This window comes from Furipterus horrens, unplaced genomic scaffold (genome assembly GCF_987537825.1).
Source record: "Furipterus horrens unplaced genomic scaffold, mFurHor1.1.pri manual_scaffold_10, whole genome shotgun sequence".
NCBI classification, from domain to species: domain Eukaryota; kingdom Metazoa; phylum Chordata; class Mammalia; order Chiroptera; family Furipteridae; genus Furipterus; species Furipterus horrens.
This window is the reverse complement of record NW_028327180.1, coordinates 33,221,014-33,240,559: the sequence shown is the minus strand read 5'-3', so window position 1 is coordinate 33,240,559 and position 19,546 is coordinate 33,221,014. Positions and strand designations below refer to the sequence as shown.

The 19,546-nt window shown below is 41.8% G+C and overlaps 1 protein-coding gene across 2 annotated transcripts in view; it reads left to right on the top strand.

The window, feature by feature from the left end:
* The first annotated feature begins 2,689 nt into the window (after window positions 1–2,689).
* The window catches only part of GATA4 (GATA binding protein 4), a 46,509-nt gene continuing 29,652 nt past the window's right edge, over window positions 2,690–19,546 (top strand). For both annotated transcript variants that reach the window (XM_090288959.1, XM_090288958.1), the window contains exon 1: window positions 2,690–3,789. In XM_090288959.1, coding sequence (XP_090145085.1) covers window positions 3,174–3,789 — 616 coding nt within the window. In that variant the 5' untranslated portion in view covers window positions 2,690–3,173. The remainder of the gene's footprint in view (window positions 3,790–19,546) is intronic.

Here is a 19,546-nt window from a genome sequence, read left to right as displayed (position 1 = left end):
TTGGGGAAGCGCCTCACGGAAGTCTTTCCTGTAGTCTCAGAAACAGAATGGACAGCCAGGAGCAGGTTTCAGGCTGTTAAATACAGAATGGTTTTATTGGGGGTGATAGAGTAATGCCCCCCACACTTCTGAGTACGTTCGTGTGTGACAGTTCTCTGCGCAGCAGGCCCAGCTGGAGCGAAGGCGCAAGTAGAGCCGAAAGAGCAAGAGTGACCGACCTACAAATGGACGCGAACATTTTGGCGCTCTGGATTCTCCAGCTCTCAGAAATAGATCAGCAAAAGGCTATGGGCTAAATCACGAAGCTAGAAAGCGTTTCCTGTCTGGCCTGTGAAGTTGGGGTGAACTGGGATGAATGGTCAGAAGTAGAGGGAAAACTGGGGCCAGGCCTGGGCCTCCACGGGGAGGCCAGACCTCTGCCCCGCTCAGGAGCTCCCGCTGTCCCCTTAGCGAACGCCCAGCGCTCGGGCTCCGTTACAGAAACGTGCAAGAATTGTTTTTTTTTTTTAAAAACAAAACATTAATTTCTTGCTATGTCTTTTTTTTCCCCCGGAAAGCTATAGAGGGGTATTTTCTCCACCTTCTATTGTCCAGTAATCCAACTCTGAGGTAATGTATCAGTCATTTAAAAGGGCAGAGAATGTAAGAAAAGCAAATGTTAAAATTATGGCATTTTTAGCGCTTACATTTTAAAGCTTGTAAGTTAGCATTTGTATGTATATTGGAAGTTGAATTACACAATTACAAATCTTCTTTTCCTGAAGTTATGGGAGAAAAAACTCACAACATTCTGTTTTAGAACAGAAGAAGTTGAGTATTACAGAAAATATAATTAAATCGGTCAACTATTTGATTTAAAAATTAAATAGTGAATATTTCACTAGGGTAAACCTATGTATTTACTTACTAAACCCAGAAATCACTACAAGATACTAGTTTTTTTCCTTCATTTTCAAAGAGGAAAATTGGTGATCTCAGGTCAAAGTTTTTGTTTCCACCCTCTAACCAAACTTCTTACTGAAAGTAAATGTCCAACAAACCAATAATTTATTGTATAGTTTAGAAAGCAAATAATAAACATTTAGGAGTCAGAATGTGACTATAAATACAGTATTATTGATTCCATTATTAGTAGTAGTAGTAATGTTGCAAAAATGGTTATAAGTATTTAAGAGTCCACTTGCAGAATTTTTTTTACAATAACAAAGATAACTATTTACTATAGTACATATTACAGCTGAGGCACTTTCTTATGATATATTAGAAATCTGTAATAATAGCCAACAATTATATAGAACTTTTTTGTGCCTGTTATAAGTTTTACATAGACTTGTTATAAGTGGCTTTACATATATTGATTTATAATTCTTAACGTAACTCTGTGAGATAGATACTTTTAACATTTGCATTTTTGCAAATGAAGAAACTGAGGCACAGAGAGGTTAACTAATGTGTTTAAAGTTATTCATTCAGTAAGTGGCACAGCCTGGATTTAGTAGATAGTTCAGTTAATATCTTTGTAAGTCTACTATTGCAATGAAAAAGAAACCACTTTTAGAAGTAGCTGCCTCTTAAGGAGGAAAGTGGGAGTGCAGTGGACAACCTCAAATGCCTGGAGCCCTACAGATTCCATTCCTCCACTCCCTTTAATTGTACTTTGATCTTTGACAAGTTTCAAAACTTTACAATTCTTTAGTTACCTCTTTTGCAAAATGAGGAAAAACACTTTTACTTAGTGGAGTTGTGGAGAAAAGGACCTGGAACCGAACAGGTGCTTCAGAATGTAGAGCTCTTATTTTATCAGAAAAAAATTGCCTGGTAAAAACAAAACATGGGATATGAAGATATATAATCAAGTCCTACCAACTGTTCTTTGCTAGTCTCGGTCTGACTCCAGACATGGGTGGACCAATGATTCTATGTGAAAAACCTATTTAATGAATTGGAATGGTCCAGTGAGTAGTTCTGTAAAGTGACCTTGTACATTACTTTCACTTCCCTTGTCTTAATATCCAATCTGTAAAATTCCTAAAATTATAACTATTTGCAAGAATCTTTTCTGATTTGATGTCCACATGGTATAGTGTGTGGATAAGAGCCTTCACAATCCTTTTCACTGAGATGTAGCAGACACTGCTCGTTCCTGTTTATAGAATTTAGATTCTACCTCTAGTTTAAAAAGAAAATGTTACAAACAAAAGTTTATTAGGTTGCCGGTTTTTATAAAGTTTATAATTGTCTTGCATGGGCATTGTTAAGTTCTTTCATGGCCAGTACACTTAGGAATAGGTGGGGGTACCAAGAAGATAAGTGAGATTTCTTGGGTCCCAGGCACTGTAAGGAATCCCCAAGCCTTTAGACATATAAAACACTTTGACAATAATATGCTTTTTAAAAATAGGGGGAAAAAAAGTCCTTCCTGACAAGAAACCCCAAAAAGTTGGCCTAGGTCACAACCAATAATTTCATGTCCAATAATCGGGAAGCCCCTGTACATCCAAGGGACCCCTCCCCGAGAGGTGCTCCAGACCCCGTGGCCTCCGCAAAACAGACCAAAGCTTTTCTTGGAACCGCGTGGCTTCCAAAGCTGGGCCCAAGAGTGGCGATTGCTTTTGCAGTGCGGGAGAAGCAACCAAGCATAGGGAAAGTGGGCTCCGAAGCTCAGAATGACCTTAACTCCCTTTTGTCCTTACTTCTTTAGGACAGCGACTGCAGCTAGGAGGAAGAGACCAACCCGGCCCTCGGGCTTTGGAACCAGCCTACCGCGCCCTGCGCCCAAGGCTGCGGAGTCCTGAAGACTGAGCAGCGACAGCACCTGGCGTAACCGGAAAGCTGATTTCCCACACCTGCGTCCAAGCCCTACCCTGCATCTTCTGGCACCTATAAGTGCTCGGGACCTCTAGGCCCTGGAGTGGATCTGACCCCTCCTCCACCATCTCTAGGAACAACCAAAAATTTAAATTGGGATTTTCCTGAGTAAAAGTCTTGTGCTCAATGATGGATTTAATACGTATATATCTTTGAAGGATTTTAAAAAGCATTTGATTTTTGATCTTCGTTTTTGTGACAATCCCTCACCTGTACATTATTATTTGTTTTTGTGATTATTTTTCTGCGCATTGCTCCTTGACCCGGGAGGGAGAGGACTCAGAGGCTGAGAGCTCGCAGGCGCGATGTATCAGAGCCTGGCCATGGCCACCAACCACGGCCCCCCTCCGGGGGCCTACGAGGCGGGCGGCCCGGGCGCCTTCATGCACGGTGCGGGCGCTGCATCCTCGCCCGTCTACGTGCCCACGCCGCGGGTGCCTTCTTCCGTGCTGGGCCTGTCCTACCTCCAGGGCGGAGGCGGGGGTGCTGCGTCCGGGGCCACCTCGGGCGGCAGCTCAGGTGCAGCCCAGTCGGGTGCTGGGCCCGGGACCCAGCAGGGCAGCCCAGGCTGGAGCCAAGCGGGAGCCGAGGGAGCCGCCTACACCCCGCCGCCCGTGTCTCCGCGCTTCTCCTTCCCGGGCACCACAGGGTCCCTGGCAGCTGCTGCCGCCGCCGCCGCGGCCCGGGAAGCCGCGGCCTACAGCAGTGGCGGCGGGGCGGCGGGCGCGGGCCTGACCGGCCGCGAGCAGTACGGGCGTGCCAGCTTCGCCGGCTCCTACTCCAGCCCCTACCCGGCCTACATGGCCGACGTGGGTGCGTCTTGGGCCGCGGCCGCTGCCGCCTCCGCCGGTCCCTTCGACAGTCCGGTCCTGCACAGCCTGCCTGGCCGCGCCAACCCTGCCGCTCGACACCCGAATCTCGGTGAGTACTGAGCGCGAGTACCGGGACCAGATGGGGGCCTGAACAGAGGCTGTCCAGAGCTCTGTCTGGGGCATTTAATTTTCAGAAGGTGTGAAGAAGTGAGGTGGAAGGGGCGCGAGGTCAGTATGCTTGAGTTTCCCAGGAAAGCACACTGGAAGGTAGAAGCTGGCTCCGCGCGGGGCGATGGTGGTGGTGAAGGTAACAGCCCCAAGGAGCTCAGAGTCTGTTAAGTGAGGGTGGGTCTGCCCTCTAGATCCTTTTCTGAAAGAGGACTGCAGGTGGCAGGTCTGAATGCGTCCTTCGAGCAGCCCAGACGTCGGTGCTGGCTGGCCCACCGTGCCCCCGGGCAGTGCCCATCGGTGGGCGCCAGCGGGAGGCCGATAGGCTCACCGGAGAGGAGCAGCTCGGAACCCCTCGGGGGACAGCGTTGGCGATCGCTGCGTTTCTGCCCCCATTTCCTCCTGGCCCTCCCTCAGAAGTCCTCCACAGGGAACTGATTACCTTGGCTTGGAAACCCAGATCTTCTGGGCCATTTGGCAGCCCAGCTGGAGGATCCCTCGGGGTGGCCGGTGATTTTCCTGTTGGGGATTTCACACCGGGAACAAAGGAGAGACAGGAACCATGAAGATGGGTTGAACTGGGGCCAGTGCCATGTGGGTGCCTTGGGGCCAGAACGTACCGTTGTGTTGTGCTGGTCTGCCGGGGCATATGTGTCCAGGGGTGCATTAAATGCAGGCCTGGTCAGTGTCCAGGAACATTGGAAGCTCAGAGGGTCTTCTTTATAACGCCCTCTTTATAATGCCCGACTTAAGGAAGATGGGCTGCAGCATTCACGTGTTGAGACTCCTCTTGTACCAAGGTCTGGGGTTAGAAATAATAATCGTAATGGACACAATTCAATATTTCATCTGAATGTCACACCTGGGAAAGATGCCTGGCGTGTGCCCCCTGCCCCGATTTACAGATGAACAAAATGAAGTCTGAAAAAGTGCGTCTAGCACTTTGGGCTGGCCGGGAAAGGACACTGGCAACCTCTAGTTAAAAATGCAAACGACCTCTGGTTCTGTAGAATTTCAGGAAGGACAGGATCGGGTGTGGACGGGGAGGGCTTTTGTGGGGGAGGGGAAGCCTAGACTGCAGAAACAAAGTTAACATTTATTGACTACCTACTAAGTGCTAAATCCTTTCACATTTGTTCTCACTTTGAAGAGTAAAGCCTGTCCCTCCCAGGTTTCCAGTCTTGGGCTGGCTCAGAGGCTGGTCCAGACTTTGAAGAGCTTTTAAATTATTCTCTAACCCTGGGTGGCCTGGGAAGGCCCCTAGCGGGGTTCAGCCAAATACACATCCCAGGTAAACTGATTAACCGTGGAAGTGGCGCCGGGTCTGAGTCTGTGGCTCATAGTTTCCCCCTTCCCCTCGCGGGGGAGCCAGACGGCGCACCCCAGGGGAGGAGGGGGAGCTCCGGAGCCTTTGGGGAGGACCTGAGAGAGATAGCGTGTGCGACATCTCCACACAATGGCCGCTCAGAGTGGTTATGGGTGGGGTGTGGCGCTTTGGCCCCGCATTCTTAGAACTCTTGCGTTCTCTCTAGAAATTCTGTTTTAAAAGAGGTCCCCATAGTCCCACTTCTTTTAACTTGGAGCTGGCCATGGGAAGGTTGCTTCCTAACCCTATAATCGTGGAGCGAGACTTTTGTTTAGGGAAAAAGGAGAAGGTCAAAAGCCAAAGATGGACGATACTTCCTGGTCATCACAGTTACAAGCACAACCATGTGTTGTTGTTGTTTTTTAAAGGGTACTCTGTGTGCATTTGGATTCTGAAATGTAACCCATACCACATAGAAGGACGTTGAATAAGTAATATTCCCAAATTCCAGTATCAACAGATGGCAAGCTGACCTCCAAGGAGTACTTTCTTGCCAAGAAATGTGGCCTGTCTTCCCAGTACTCTGTTCTGTCCCACTAGCTCAGGAAGTTCCACCTGAACACAGCCTAACAGCTGGATTTTCTCTTTTTCACATAGCCAAGTGTTTTAAATGGGCCAGCCATGAAAGGTTCCATGTTATCTTGTGAGGTTCAATCTGTTGGCATTCACATCTTCAGGTGGCACATAAAAGCAAGTTAAGTTAAAAAAACAGTGCATGCAAATGGGTTTTTATATGTTCCTCCTAACACATGGACCCTCCCGAAAATGCCCGATAGCTTTCTTGAGGACCCACCTTGGCATATTGGCTGACCACAGTGAGTGACACAAGGATGATGGCAAAGAATTACTGATCCCATGATATTTATTGAGAGCTTGCTGTGTAGAGTTGCCACCAGGCCCTAAGTTGGGAATACAGTGCAGTGGTATATTCAGGCAAACCTAGATTCAATTTAAGATGCCCCTGTGGTTTTGGTTGGGCAACTTATTTACCTCTCTCAGTCTCTTCTTTTTCTTTAGAAAAGGATAATAACTACTTTTAGGGTCATCTTAAATTAGAAAAATATGGTCATGAAGTACTTGGCTTTACCCCTTCATAAATGATGCTTGTTATATTAAACAGTCACACAGTCATGCAGAGTGACCAATTTTTCTGATTTGCTCTGAACTGATAGGGTTTTCCTGGACTTAGGAATTTTAATGCTAAACCTAGGACAGTCCCTAATAAAGGGGGATGGTTGGTCACTGTGAACAGACATGAATATGGGTAAATGACTTGGCAGCGTGCTACAGTAATGAGCTCAGAGCAAAGGAAAGAAGACAGGTTGTTCTTCCTTTTGTCTAGGAATCTGGAAGTCTTCACCTAAGTTGTGTCATCTGCATTTGGCCTTGAAAGATAAGCAAGGAGTTTCCCAGGAAGAACATGTGCAATTTAAAAAGAAAAAAGAAAAAGAACACTTATGTCCTTGTTTACCATTACACTGTGTAGTACCATGAAATGATACGACACAGATTGACTTTTGCTTAAATAATATATTTATCACCATAGGTAAAACCACACAGACTAATGCACCCTTCTTTGCAAAACTGTTTAGAATTTCAATGAGAATGAGAACACCTTCATTTTTCGATGAAGCATTGATCACCTTAGTATTAACAATAGTTAATATCTTGCCAGAGTTCTTATGTTGGTTTTTTGAATAAGGCAAAAATAAAAGTAATAAAAATTAACAGGGATGTCTGTAAAGCCCTGCACTGAGGTTGGAAGGAATTATTCTACCTTGACTGCAGTGTATATGAACTTCAATTCATTCCAAGTTCAATATGCACCATGACCCTAAACAGTTGAAATCGTTAATTAGACTACATTAATGGAATTATGTGACCTTACTGAGGGCAGGTACAGAGTCTTATTCATATTTACCTGCCTGGCACATGTTGGGCACTTAGCAAATATTTGAGTAGAGATCTAGGAGGCAATTGCCTCAGTATTCTGCCCAGGTCAAACTGCACACAATGGCTACTTAGAAGGCCACTGGAGAGCCACAAGAGTGAGCAGAGTGGGAGAGGGTTCTGGAAACTTCGGGAAACCACTGGAACTGTTTAGATTGGAGAAGTCACGAAGTGCATAAGAGAGGATGAGAGTGACTGTATAGATATCTAAAAGGCAAAAGTCTATGGCCTTCTAACTGTGTTGCTCCAGGTGAGCAGGTCCTAGGGTTGAGAAGAACATGTTCTCACACTTGATTGTAATTGTTGAAATGGAATATGGAATATGGCTTGTCTTACTAATAAAACCCTGGGCACTGAAAGTGCTTCTGGAGAGACTGCATTGCCATCTGCCAGTGGAGCTGTACAAAGAATTCTTACATTTCAAGGGCTCAGGTCTGTGTTTGTGTTCATGTGAAGTAAATATGGCAGGATAATGTATCTGTCTCTTTTAAAGAATCCAATCACAGTGGTTACGCTAGTAGAGCAATTTGTTAAAACGGATAGAAATGTACTGTTAAAATGGGAGTATTTTATTGCATGTACATTACAATAAGATTGATTTTTGTTAAGTAATGCTTGTAAATACTTAAGAATGAAAAGGTGACAATGGAAATTATATGTATAGGAGGAGGGGGATATAAGGAGACTAAAAAGTAATGCAAAAAAAAATACAGTAAAGATTAATTAAGAAAAAAGAAATATGTAAATATGCCTTGAAGGAAATAGCATTGTGGTAGATGTTACTGCAAAAATTATGAAAATATATTTTATTATAAAATAACAGTCCATTTGAGTAATAGAGAAATAAGCTGTTATTTTCAAAGGATCTGAAAATTTTTTAATCGTTTTAAGAATTGGTTAAAAAATATAACAGTGAAATACATGTGTATCACTCAGTGTTACCCAGATGGTTTCTTTCACAGTGTTCTAAGAATTTGTGTATGATGTAGTTTGGAGGAAAATTCTGACGTGTTTTCTCGCTCTTTTGGGGATTACTTTATCAATGAGGCCAATTGCTTTCACAGCCGGTTCATTTATATAGAAAACTTTGTGAGATCAATTTTTTAAGAGATCAAGTCTTAAGTAGTGTGTTGGCTAGAGAATTATTTGTCAGTCTTTGAAAAACCAAAGTTGTTTAACTTTCCGGTTACCACCCTGAGCAGGTCAGCCAGAGAGTTGGGCTGGTCCGTGGTGCTCAGATGAGAACCAATTAAATGGGAAAGGTGTGTGGGGGTGGCCAGGGGTGTGTCACTGCTTCCAGTGAGACCTGTCACCTGCCCAATTGTGTCCCATCTAAAGGTCAGGCCACATTTGCTAGTCACTTTCTAAGCACTCAGGTGGAATGATGCATACACAGGAGACAGTTTTAGATAACACTTTCTTCTGAATTCCTCCCCATTTTTTAAAAACTTAAGTTAGCTAAGAAAACAAACATACTCTGAGGGGTGGGGAAACAGGAACTCTGATACCTGTGGGTGGGGGTGTAAATGGTATAACCTTTATGGAGAAAGCCCTAGGTGATAGCTGACAAATTACAAAGTAGACACTGTTGTCTTAGAAATTTAACTTCTAGGAATTTATTCTATAAATAAACTAGCACATATTAGCTGCAGCACTCTTTGTAATAGCAAAATTGAAAATAACCTAAATGTGCATTATTAGGAGCTGTTTGTATACATATGGCACATGCAAACAATAGGATATCATGAATGCATAAAAAATTAGGAAGTTCATTATGCAATGATTTAGAGTCCTCTTTAAGAAATTGTAAGTGCAGGATGTGTGTGTGGCATGATATTTGTGTAAAAACAGAAGAAAAAAGATTATATGCCTTTGAAAATACTTAATTTATCTCTGAAAAGAGTATTTACAAGGAGTTTGTAACCTGGTAAACAGGGTCAGTGAAGAATAAGGATGGAAATGGATTTTTACCATCTGTGCCTTGGAATTTTTTGAAAACTTTTAACATCTTAACCACTTTAATAGTCACTTTTGTGCTTCTTTATTAATTCCTTAAATAACAAGAAAATACATTTAAAAATAGTGAGGTTAAAGTTAAGTTATTTTTACCCCTAAACATTTTAAAGTGTATATAGTTCAGTAGTGTTAAGTATATTAATATTGTTGTGAAGCAGACTTTCAGAATATTTTCCTCTTGTAAAACTGAAACTCTATGCCTGTTAAACATCTCCCCATCTCTCCCTCTCCCTAGGCCCTGGCAACCACCATTTGACTTGCTGTCTCTATGAATTTGATTACTCTAGAAACCTCTTATAATTGAAATCATATAACATTTGCCTTTTTGTGACTGGCTTATTTCACTGAGCATAATATCCTTAAGGTTCAACTATATTGTAGCATGTGTCAGAACGTCCTTTTTAATGCTGAATAATAGTTAATAAAAATTGTATGTAGATCTCATATTTTGTGTATCCATTTGTCTATCCTAGACACTTCAATTGTTTTCACCTCTTGACCTGTGAATAATGCTGCTGTGAACATGGGGGTGCAAATGTAACCTTCTGAATTTTGAATCGTGTGACTATATAACCAATTAAAAAATTAAACCAATTAAGTGTTTAAAGATGCATACAGTATTCATGAACTAACTTCCTGAAAGTTTCCCTTTTTTAAAACAGGGTTCTATATTTAGTTTATGGATGCATAGGAAAAGTACTTTAAAACAAATGTTTATTGAATTTGGCTTTTGGTTTTTGCTTATCCAACACATTGCTTTACTGAGGAGACAGAAACCCTTATCCTACTCTCAACAATATCTATGGGTAGCAGATCTCAGTTAGCAATTGTCAGATCACCCCAAACTGACATGGTTTCCCTCATGGGCATATTCCCGTGTGAGCTATTCTCTCTTGGGTTATACTGGAGCTACATACATCCTGAAAACCACTAACCTAGGACAGTGTTGCGATTGTGTTAGAAAACAAATTTCCTTCTCTCCAGGGCAAGGTAAGTATATTAGCCAGTTCTTTTCAGCCTGTTTTTTTAAGAAATTGAGTTGTATTGCAGTTTAGAGCTGGAGCCAATTGCAAATGTTGCTGTTTCTGTCTGCACAACGAAGAGGCAGGATTGCAGGTTTTATCCTTGGTTTGCTCTAGTAGAGCGCAATTCTTGCAGACCCAGGGATGCTGCTCCTGCTGGTGCTGCTTCTTTAAGAACTTAAAGGGGTCTTTTTGACATCTAAAAGTATTTGTCTGCTGGTGCCTCTTTGGCCTGCACATTCTGAGTAAGGTGCAGAGGATAAGGTTCTCTCTCTCATGATTTGTGGATGGGTGTCTGTTATATTGACCTTGGTCTCCTGTAACACAGCCCATGAAGAATTATTTCAACATTTTATTGGTTATCTATAGAGCTACTTCTTTGTCTCCTTCTAAAGATGGTAGGAAACGCTCTGGCTGCTGTGGCTCAGTGGATTGAGCATTGGCCTGCGAACCAAGTGTCGCTGGTTTGATTCCCAGTCAGGACACATACCTAGGTTGCACCACCGGGTCCCCAGCTGGGGGTGTGTGAGAGTCAACCACACATTGGTGTTTCTCTCCCTCTCTTTCTCCTTTCCCCTCTCTCTAAAAACAAATAAATAAAATCTATATCAATAAATAAATAAATAAAGATGGTAGGAAAGATAATATGAGTGGGGTTATATTAGAAATAACCTCTGATCCGATTTAAGTTATACCAAATAAATGTACAAGTTTGGGTACATTAATGTTTGGAAACTAGCTAACAACCTTTTAAGAGATAGTAGCCTATATCCTGCACTATATATATGCTTGCATCTTACATTATATACATGCAATTTATATACAGGAAGTTGTATCCTTTATTAAGGATCAATGAGGAAGTTGTCAGGGACTTTTATGTCCTTCTTGAAAGGTAGATATTACCTTGATTTTTCAGGTGAGGAAAGTGAGGCTCAGAAAGATTAAGTGCCCTGGCCAGGTAGCTCAGTTGGCTAGAGCATTGTTCTATGCCAAGGTTGCAGTTCCATCCCCAGTCAGGGCACATACAAGAATCAACCAGTGAATGTATAAATAAGTGGAACAACAAATTGATGTTTCTCTCTCAAAAAAGGAAAGAAAAGAAAAGAAATATTAAGTAATTTGCCCCAGTTCTTACTGGTAGAATGCAGCAGCTCTGACTTGGAACCAAGTTAAACCCAACTTCCAGGACCATGGTTTCCTCCATTTACCACACTTTTCATTAGCATTTATCCCTGCAGAAACCAAAGGTGCATAGTGGTGGAAGGACTCAATTCAACGTTAGGATTTTCTGTTATTTGGCTCTCCACCTGGTCCCTCTCCCCAGTTTAGTTTCTCTTCTGTGTTTTCCTTCTTTCCCCAAAATGCCTCTCCAGGTGCAGTGTCTTCCAGAGTAACCGTCCATGTCATTCTGATACTGCAGAACTTGCAATGTTAGGAATCTCTGTTTTGCACAGACTTCCTTTTCAGCCTCCTGATTCTGGTGTGCAGAAAATTAAAGAGAGATTTTTCCAGAATTCAGACCCGCCACGTTAGAGGGTTCTCACTGGGGAGGGGTTTGAGTGGGGTACTTTTGGCTGCATAAGAGCAAAACCATATGGTTCTCTCTTAAATCCCTTTCCTAAAAGAAAATGAAAATCATCTTCTCTGTATTCTCCTTTTTCTGACGATTCAAATGTATTTGTGGGAACAGCAGAGAAAGGAGGGGAAAAAAGCATAGTAATTATGTTAAAAAAATTTTTTATTGTTGATTTTTAGAGAGAGAGAGAGAAACATAGACTTGTTGTTCCACGTTTTTATGAATTCATTGGTTGATTCTTGTATGTGCCCTGACTAGGGATTGAACCCACAACCTTGGAGTATCGGGACAATGCTCTAACCAACTGAGCTACTTGGCTCAGTAATTATGTGTTTAATGAAGATGAGAATAGGGACATGGATCAAGAAACTGAATAAAACCCCAGACCCGAAGAGCCCCCATGTCACTGGCCTGAGCTGAATACAGAAGCCGTCAGTGGAAGCTTTCTCATTTCTGGCAGGGGGCCTATGGTTTTATCTATTACTGCTCTGTAATCAGAATTGAACTAGGATATTCAAGCTCTTATCTGAATGAAGAGAATTTGTTTTTCTGGCCTTCAGCATTTTGCAGAATCCCCAAAATTGACTTCATGTCTTTAAATATCTTCTTTTCCTCAAAGGAGGAATATAGTCCAGACAGGTAAGCCATTCTATTTGTTTAAAGTCATTGAGAAGCCTCTGCAAGTGTGGAATGTGAGGCTGTCTTTCACTCTGTGTTGAATAATCACATATATACTTTATTTTGGAGGATAATAAATCAAGAAGTCACTACCAGAATTTGGTGAGAAGTTATTGAGGATTACTAATTGAGTCACAGATCCAGCTTTGCTTCTTAAAATTGAGTTCAGTCCCTAAATTATTTTTTTAACCTTTTGATTTTCTTCCCAGTTTAAATCTTCATTTTTGCTTCTAGCAATCTAGTCAAACTTTATCACCTCAATTCAGAATTGATCGATAGCAACTGGTGAGCAGGTTAATTATAATCACAGAATAAACGCTGAAGTCTCAAAGTTCACCACTTTTGTGATGTTTCCAAACCCCTCAGCGACCATGCCAAGAGACTCTCATTGACCGATTCAGCCAGGTGTGGGAGCATGAACCAGGGGCAGACAATCGGACCTGATTCAAGACAACTCAATTTGGTTTCTTATCTGCAGTTTTTCCTATCTTATGATGTCTGTCATTTTAGATAAAAAAGTTAAGTCAATTGAGCTGGGAAATGGCAAGTTACATTTTCTTCTGATAAAAGTTTTCTAGTTGTTGTTTTATCAGATTGTGTTGAAATTGTATGTGTTTCTGTCAAGGTCTGCAGTGACCTTTTCAGATATTTTATCAGGTATTAGGTGGGGAAACTTTTTTTTCTTTTTTCTTTTTTTCTTCGAACTAGCAAAGAATGACCTGACTTCCAAGACCATAAATCAAACCAGGTAAAGAGAGGCAATAATACAGGTTACCCCTCAAAATTGAGTAGGCGGGGAAAACAAACAACAAATAAAACCTTTCCCTAGCATATGGAGAGAACTTAACTTGACCCTAAAGAAGGAATGTGGTTCTCATGGAGTGCACACTTAATAGGAAAATATTGCATATTTGAAAAAAACAAAAGGTTTTCCAGGTCAAAGATGCTTCAGAAAAACATCCCCCCACCCAGTCATATCATAAAATTTTAATTTTTCTTCTTTTCTTAAACTTGATGCATGTTTAATATGGAAAAATGAAAAACTCATATAAACCAATGCACAAATATTTGGTAATTTTACCATCCAAAGATAACCACTGTTAGGTATTAATTGTTGACTTTTTAGATACCATCCATATATAGGTATGTGTGTATCTATATATTTAAGTAACAATAAAAGTTACAGTTGAGTTATTTTATCATTGAGGAAAGTTTTAATAAGATTAGTGACTAAGTCTGTCCTGAAGATGATCCCTTAAATAGAGTAAAATTGATGAAAGAACTGCCAATAATAAATAGCCAATCAAATGGGAGATTCAGGTGTAAAAGTGTCATTTTTTTCAATCTTACAGTATATTATGTAGAGCCAATTTAAAACTTGAACCTATTAATAAGTTTTCAGTGGTTGCCTTCTGAAGTGAGGTGAGTGGCCAGTTGCAGGGTGTGTTGATTTTGTGAAGCTCCGATTTACTGAGAAATGTGAACCATACCTTCCAACCCACATTTTAGGGACGATCATTGAGGTGAAACCACATCAGTCTGGCACCAAGGGGCATGGGGACCATGTCCTGTGCTCTCATTTTCTTGCTGGATGACTTTGGACCAGCTACTACATCTCTTAGTTTGAGGACCTGCATTTCTGAGGTTAAGAAATCAGGCAGGAGCAGAAATGCTAAAAATCCAGGGTCTTTTGGCATCCCCCATAATACTAGTCTATGTTGGCTGTCCTTCCCCATACCTAAGCTACCATAGTAACACAACCTTTATGAGCTTGCATCAAACTCACATTCATGCACTCTGTCTGGGGAAAGTAGGTTTCCAAGGCAATCTGCCTCCCTTTAAGCAACAGTATCTGTGAGATTTTGGGTTTGATAGCCCAGTTTTATTTTTTCTTATATGTAATAAAATATTTAGCTACCAACATGTAAAAATAACTTAGGGAAGCCATGGGTTACGTGGCCTCAGAGTAGGTCTCAGTTTATTGTTCCTTTGCTTTTCAATGATTACTAAACCCGCTCAGTGTCTGAGGTCCTAGGAGGCAGTAGAGATCCACAGAAGGTAATGCTGTTCCGTACGCCAGTCTCAGACACATTTGCTTCGTCAGTCAACCAGCCAACAGATATTTTTGCCTTCTTCCTGAGAGCAGGGCACTTGATAGACTCTGGAGATCAAAATGGACAAGACGGTCTCTGCATGCCAGCAGCTTGCAGTCTGGTGGGGAGATAAAAGTGAATGTGCCATCTCAGACAGTATATGGAGAGCTGTAGTGGGGTCAATCTGGGCTCTGCTGGAGCCCCTAGGATTCTTAACCTGGCCTTGTAACCAGAAGTTCAGACAAGGCTTCCTGGACGAGGGAACTCCTGTGTTCAGTCCTAAAGGATAATTAGGAGTTTGCTGCATGGAGGGAAGGACGTTTCAAGGTGAGGATATCTCTTGAATCTGGCTAGTCCACAGTGTAGGTTAGGTGGCCATCAGGCTGGAAAGCAAGCAGAGGCACCTGAAGACTTTGGACTCGGCCTCCATGAGAGAAGACTTGAAAGGAGAGCAGTGGAGCGTTAGGGTTGGAGGAGCATTTTGGATATAACTTTGGTTATAGTGCAGACAGGCTTCAAATAGTGGCTCCCAGTTTTATTTTGTTTTTTGCCTCACTCTTGCAAGGCGATGACGGCCTTCCCTCTGTGTTTCTATACCCATTGCCAATTAGAGAAAGAAATCTGATGGAAAGAAAGTGGCATGCTCCAAGTTGTTGTGTGTGTGCTGTAGCCGCAGGACACCATGCAGTGGTGCAGTTTGTGTCCATGCTGACATGGAAAGAAGGGGCAAACATCTAGTCTATTCTAATTCCCAAGCCAGATCCCACCTTCCCTGCCCTGGGAAGGAAGAGGGGCTAATCTGATCTTGGAGAGGGGGGTCCCACACTCTTGTAATCCCACCTTCTTTTGCACAGTTCGTAAAGTGGGGTAGTGGACGGGAGTGGCCTTGAATGGAAATACAGATAATTACAGAGAAAAGTACTATTTATGCAGGTAAGCATCACTAGACCTTATAGAATGGATTAGCCAGAGCATCAGGAGGTTTAGAGGTGAAGATGAGATTTTAAGTTCGATTCTCACCTTTTAAGCAATTTTTAAATATGTTACATTTCAAATATGCATAAGTAGAGAGTGACTATTCATCCTCCAGCTTTAACAAATATCAACTCACTACCAGCTGTATTTCATCTACATCCTCCCCACCCCCCGTGCTATGTTATTTTGAAGGACATTCCAGACAAATTACCATTTTATCTATAAATACGTAGTATCTCTAAAAGATATAAGGGCCCTTTTTAGAAATGTAGCCCCAGTGTATCACTCTGATACAAATTAGCTCTCACTCCTTAATATCATTAAATATACAATCAGTATTCAAGTTTTCTTTTCGTCTAATGTTCTTTAACAGTTTGTTCAAATCAGAATCTAAATAAGGTCCATACGTTGGCTTTTAAGTTTCTTTTAATCTACAGGTTCCCCTTTCTCCATTTCTCCTTTTTCTTTCACCACATTTGCTGAAGATAGAAGGCTTTTCCTGTAGAGTTTCCTACAGCCTGGATTTTGTTGATTGTGTTCCCTTCATGACATTTAACATGTTCCCCTGTCCCCTAATTTCATGTAAATCTGTGATTGAAAAAATGGACTTGATCACATTCAGCAGTCTTTGATGGTCATTGCCTAGGTACATTATTTCATTAGAGGTTGCAAATGGTGACATGCTAATGCTCTCATGCCTTCTTCATTTATTAGCTGGAATACATCTATAACAATGAAAATTTTTAGTTTATCAAATATTTGGTGACTCTGGGACACAGTCTGTATATGGAAGCAGGAAAGATGCTTGCTTCTTTTGCTTTATTTTTCAGTGTTCAAAATAATGAATTAGTTCCCTTAGCATCCTTGAAAAATTACCAATAAAATGATTTTAGTATTATTAGGAATTCATGGATTTAAACATATATATTATGTGTTTTAATCCATGTAGTCATTATCCTAATGGATGCTCAGATTGTTCCACCTTTGACAATGGGACCTTGTTCAAATTGGTTCCTGAATTTAAAAAAAAATTTTTTTTTTTTTTAAATCTTAGTTTCATCTTTTCCTGCTTTCCATACTACAGAATGTTTCAGGTTCTTCTTATGCATTTTCTCCTCCCAGACCTGGATTTGGCCATTTCTCCAAGAAGCCCTGGTTCCTTTTAGTGAGGAACAGTATTTGGAAAGCACTCTTGATATTGGGTTACTCATTCAACATAGTTAGAAAATATTCTCCCCACCCCACCAAAAAATAAGATAAAATATATCATGTGTTGGTACCAATAGTTTCAATTTAAATTTAGGTTCAAATGCCTCTTACTTACCATTATACATCTTTAAAAAAAAGTTTTATTTATTTATTTTTAGAGAGAGGAGAAAGGAGGGAGAAAGATAGGGAGAAACATTGATGATTGATTGCCTCTCGCATGACCTCAGCTGGGGACCCAGTCTGAAACCCAGGCATGTGCTCTGAGTGGGAATCAAACCAGCGACCTTTCAGTTCGCAGGCCGACATTCAATCCAGTGAGCCACACCAGCCAGGGCTATTACACATCTTTTTAAAAAAACAGGTAAAATATACGCAACATAAAACAGATCATTTTAACCATTTTGAAGTGTACAGTTTGGTGGTATTATGTGCATCCATGTTGCTGCGTGGCCATCACTGCTACCCATCTCCAGAATGTTTTCATCTTCCCCAAGTAACACTATGTGTATCTCTCCTCCCCCCAGCCCCTGGAAAACACCATTCTCCTGTCTGTCTCTATGAATCTGACTGCTCTAAATTCTCCATATAAGTGGAATTTTACAGGATTTGTCCTTTTGTGTCTGGATTGTTTCACCTAGCATAATACCTTCCAATTTTTATCCATGTTGTAGCATGTGTCAGAATTGCCTTCCTTTTGAAGGTTGAATGATGTTACATTGAATGTATCTACCACATTTTGTTTGTTCATTCGTCTGGGGTGCTTCTGCTTTTTAGCTATTGTGAATAATGCTTGTTGAGGTAAGAACATTCAAACCTATAGAAAATTTTCATAAAAATTTATTTGAGTCAAAATAGAGAATAAGCCTGGAAACAAGGTTTCAACCACCTGAGAAGAAGACTTTCCAAAATGACAGTTTGAAGCTTCTTTTATGCATTTGGAATGAGGGAAGGAATGGAAGGAAGGTTACATGAACGTGGGAGAAAGATAGGCAGGAATGGAATTATAAGATACTGTAGTTTATGAGATTATGTGCTTGCTCTCTTGAGGGTGGTGTTTCTCTTTTGAGGGGTACAAAGAGAGGCATTTCAAAAGTGTGTTTCCTAGATGCACAGAAACAATGAACAGGGCTTGCTTAGGGCAAAGATAAACCTTTTACTAAAGAAGTTATATGCCTGGAGCATGGCTACCTGCCATGACCTGCCCAGTTAGGAATTTATGATCAGATCACCCTGTGAGGTTACTTTCTGTAGAATCCCTTTTTCTGTCCACATGCTATTGTTTGACGTGGGTGTACAATATCTTTTTGAGTCTCTGCTTTCAGTTCTTTTAAAAAAATACACATATACATTTCCTAATTTTGAGACAGAGAGAGAGAGCCATCATTGTTGTTCCACCCATTTACACCTTCATTGGTTTCTTTCTTGTATGTGCCTTGACCAGGGATTGAACCCACAACCTCAGCATATCGGATGACACGCTAACCAACTGACTCCCCACTCAGGGTGTTGCTTTCAGTATTTTTGCGTATTGACCCAGAAGTGGAATTGCTGCATTGTATAGCAATTCTGTGTGGTTTTGAGGAACCACCATATTGTTTTTCACGGCAGCATCATCATTTTACATCTTTCATGCTTCTTTACATCTGTAAATCTTGTCACCCACGCCAAAAACCCCATTCTCAACAGCACCAACATAACTCCTCATTTTCTTTATGCCATAGCATCCATAGTCAGGTGGTTCAGTGAGAGGCTATGAGCAGCATTCAAAGCTTAGATAAAGAGTGAATAATGACAGAGAACATGGAAGAAAAGTCAAGAAGAAATCAGCAGGCCAAACTGGCCAAGAAAGGGCCTGGGTGAAGACAGTGGTCATTATCTTTCTCGTGAGTGTCTATAGCCATAGTTTGAGGAGGAGGAGCTGTGGGAGGTATGTGTAAGACAACTTTCATGCACCTCTCAGCCTCCCAGTTTAGGTGGCCTGGGGAGTGGGTCACCCTGAAGTTGCCATCCAGAGATGACATTCGCGTTTGCTTCATTTCTTTTGGATTCTGAGCTCTTCTTCCATGTTATGGTGGAGAATCCTTAGACTATGTGGCCCTCCTGCTTAGCTGATAATCTCCTTGTGGGAGTGGGGGTGTGGAAGAGGGGACACTTGGTAGCAAATGACACATGTCTCAAGGCAGGAATCCTGGTTTTGAGGCCTTACACCACTGACCAGTCCTGTGAACCAGGCCAGTGTCATTTCTTCACCTCTGTGAGATTCCACTTCCCCATTAGGAACTCATACCCTTCCCCCGACTCCAGTACCTTAATTTTTTAAAAAATAATTTATTTGTTTGTTTATTTATTTTTAGAGAGAGGGGAAAGGAGAAAAAGAGGAAGAGAAACATCACTGTGTGGTTGCCCCTCACTCATGCCCCCAACTGGGGACCTGATGTGCAACCTAGTCATGTGCCCTAACTGGGAGTCAAACCAGCGACACTTGGCTCGCAGGCCTACGCTCAATCCATTGAGCCATTGCAGCCAGGGTCTCCAGTACCTTAATTTGCTGGATTGAAAAAGCCTGGAGGAACTTTTGAATAGAGAGTTGAGGCAATTGTTGAGTAGAACTTCTCACCCCACATTTCCTTTTAAGCCTCCTCCATTGCCTGATGGCTGGGAATCTGATTAATCACTTCCCCCTTCTGTCTGGCAGCCACTGATTGCTGGGACAGCCTGGAAAGTAAGTGGCACTTGCAGGGAGGGACATTGCAGGAACTGGGAGGCTCTTATTTGACTTCTTTCCTATGGAGAGAAGAACATATTCTACGGTA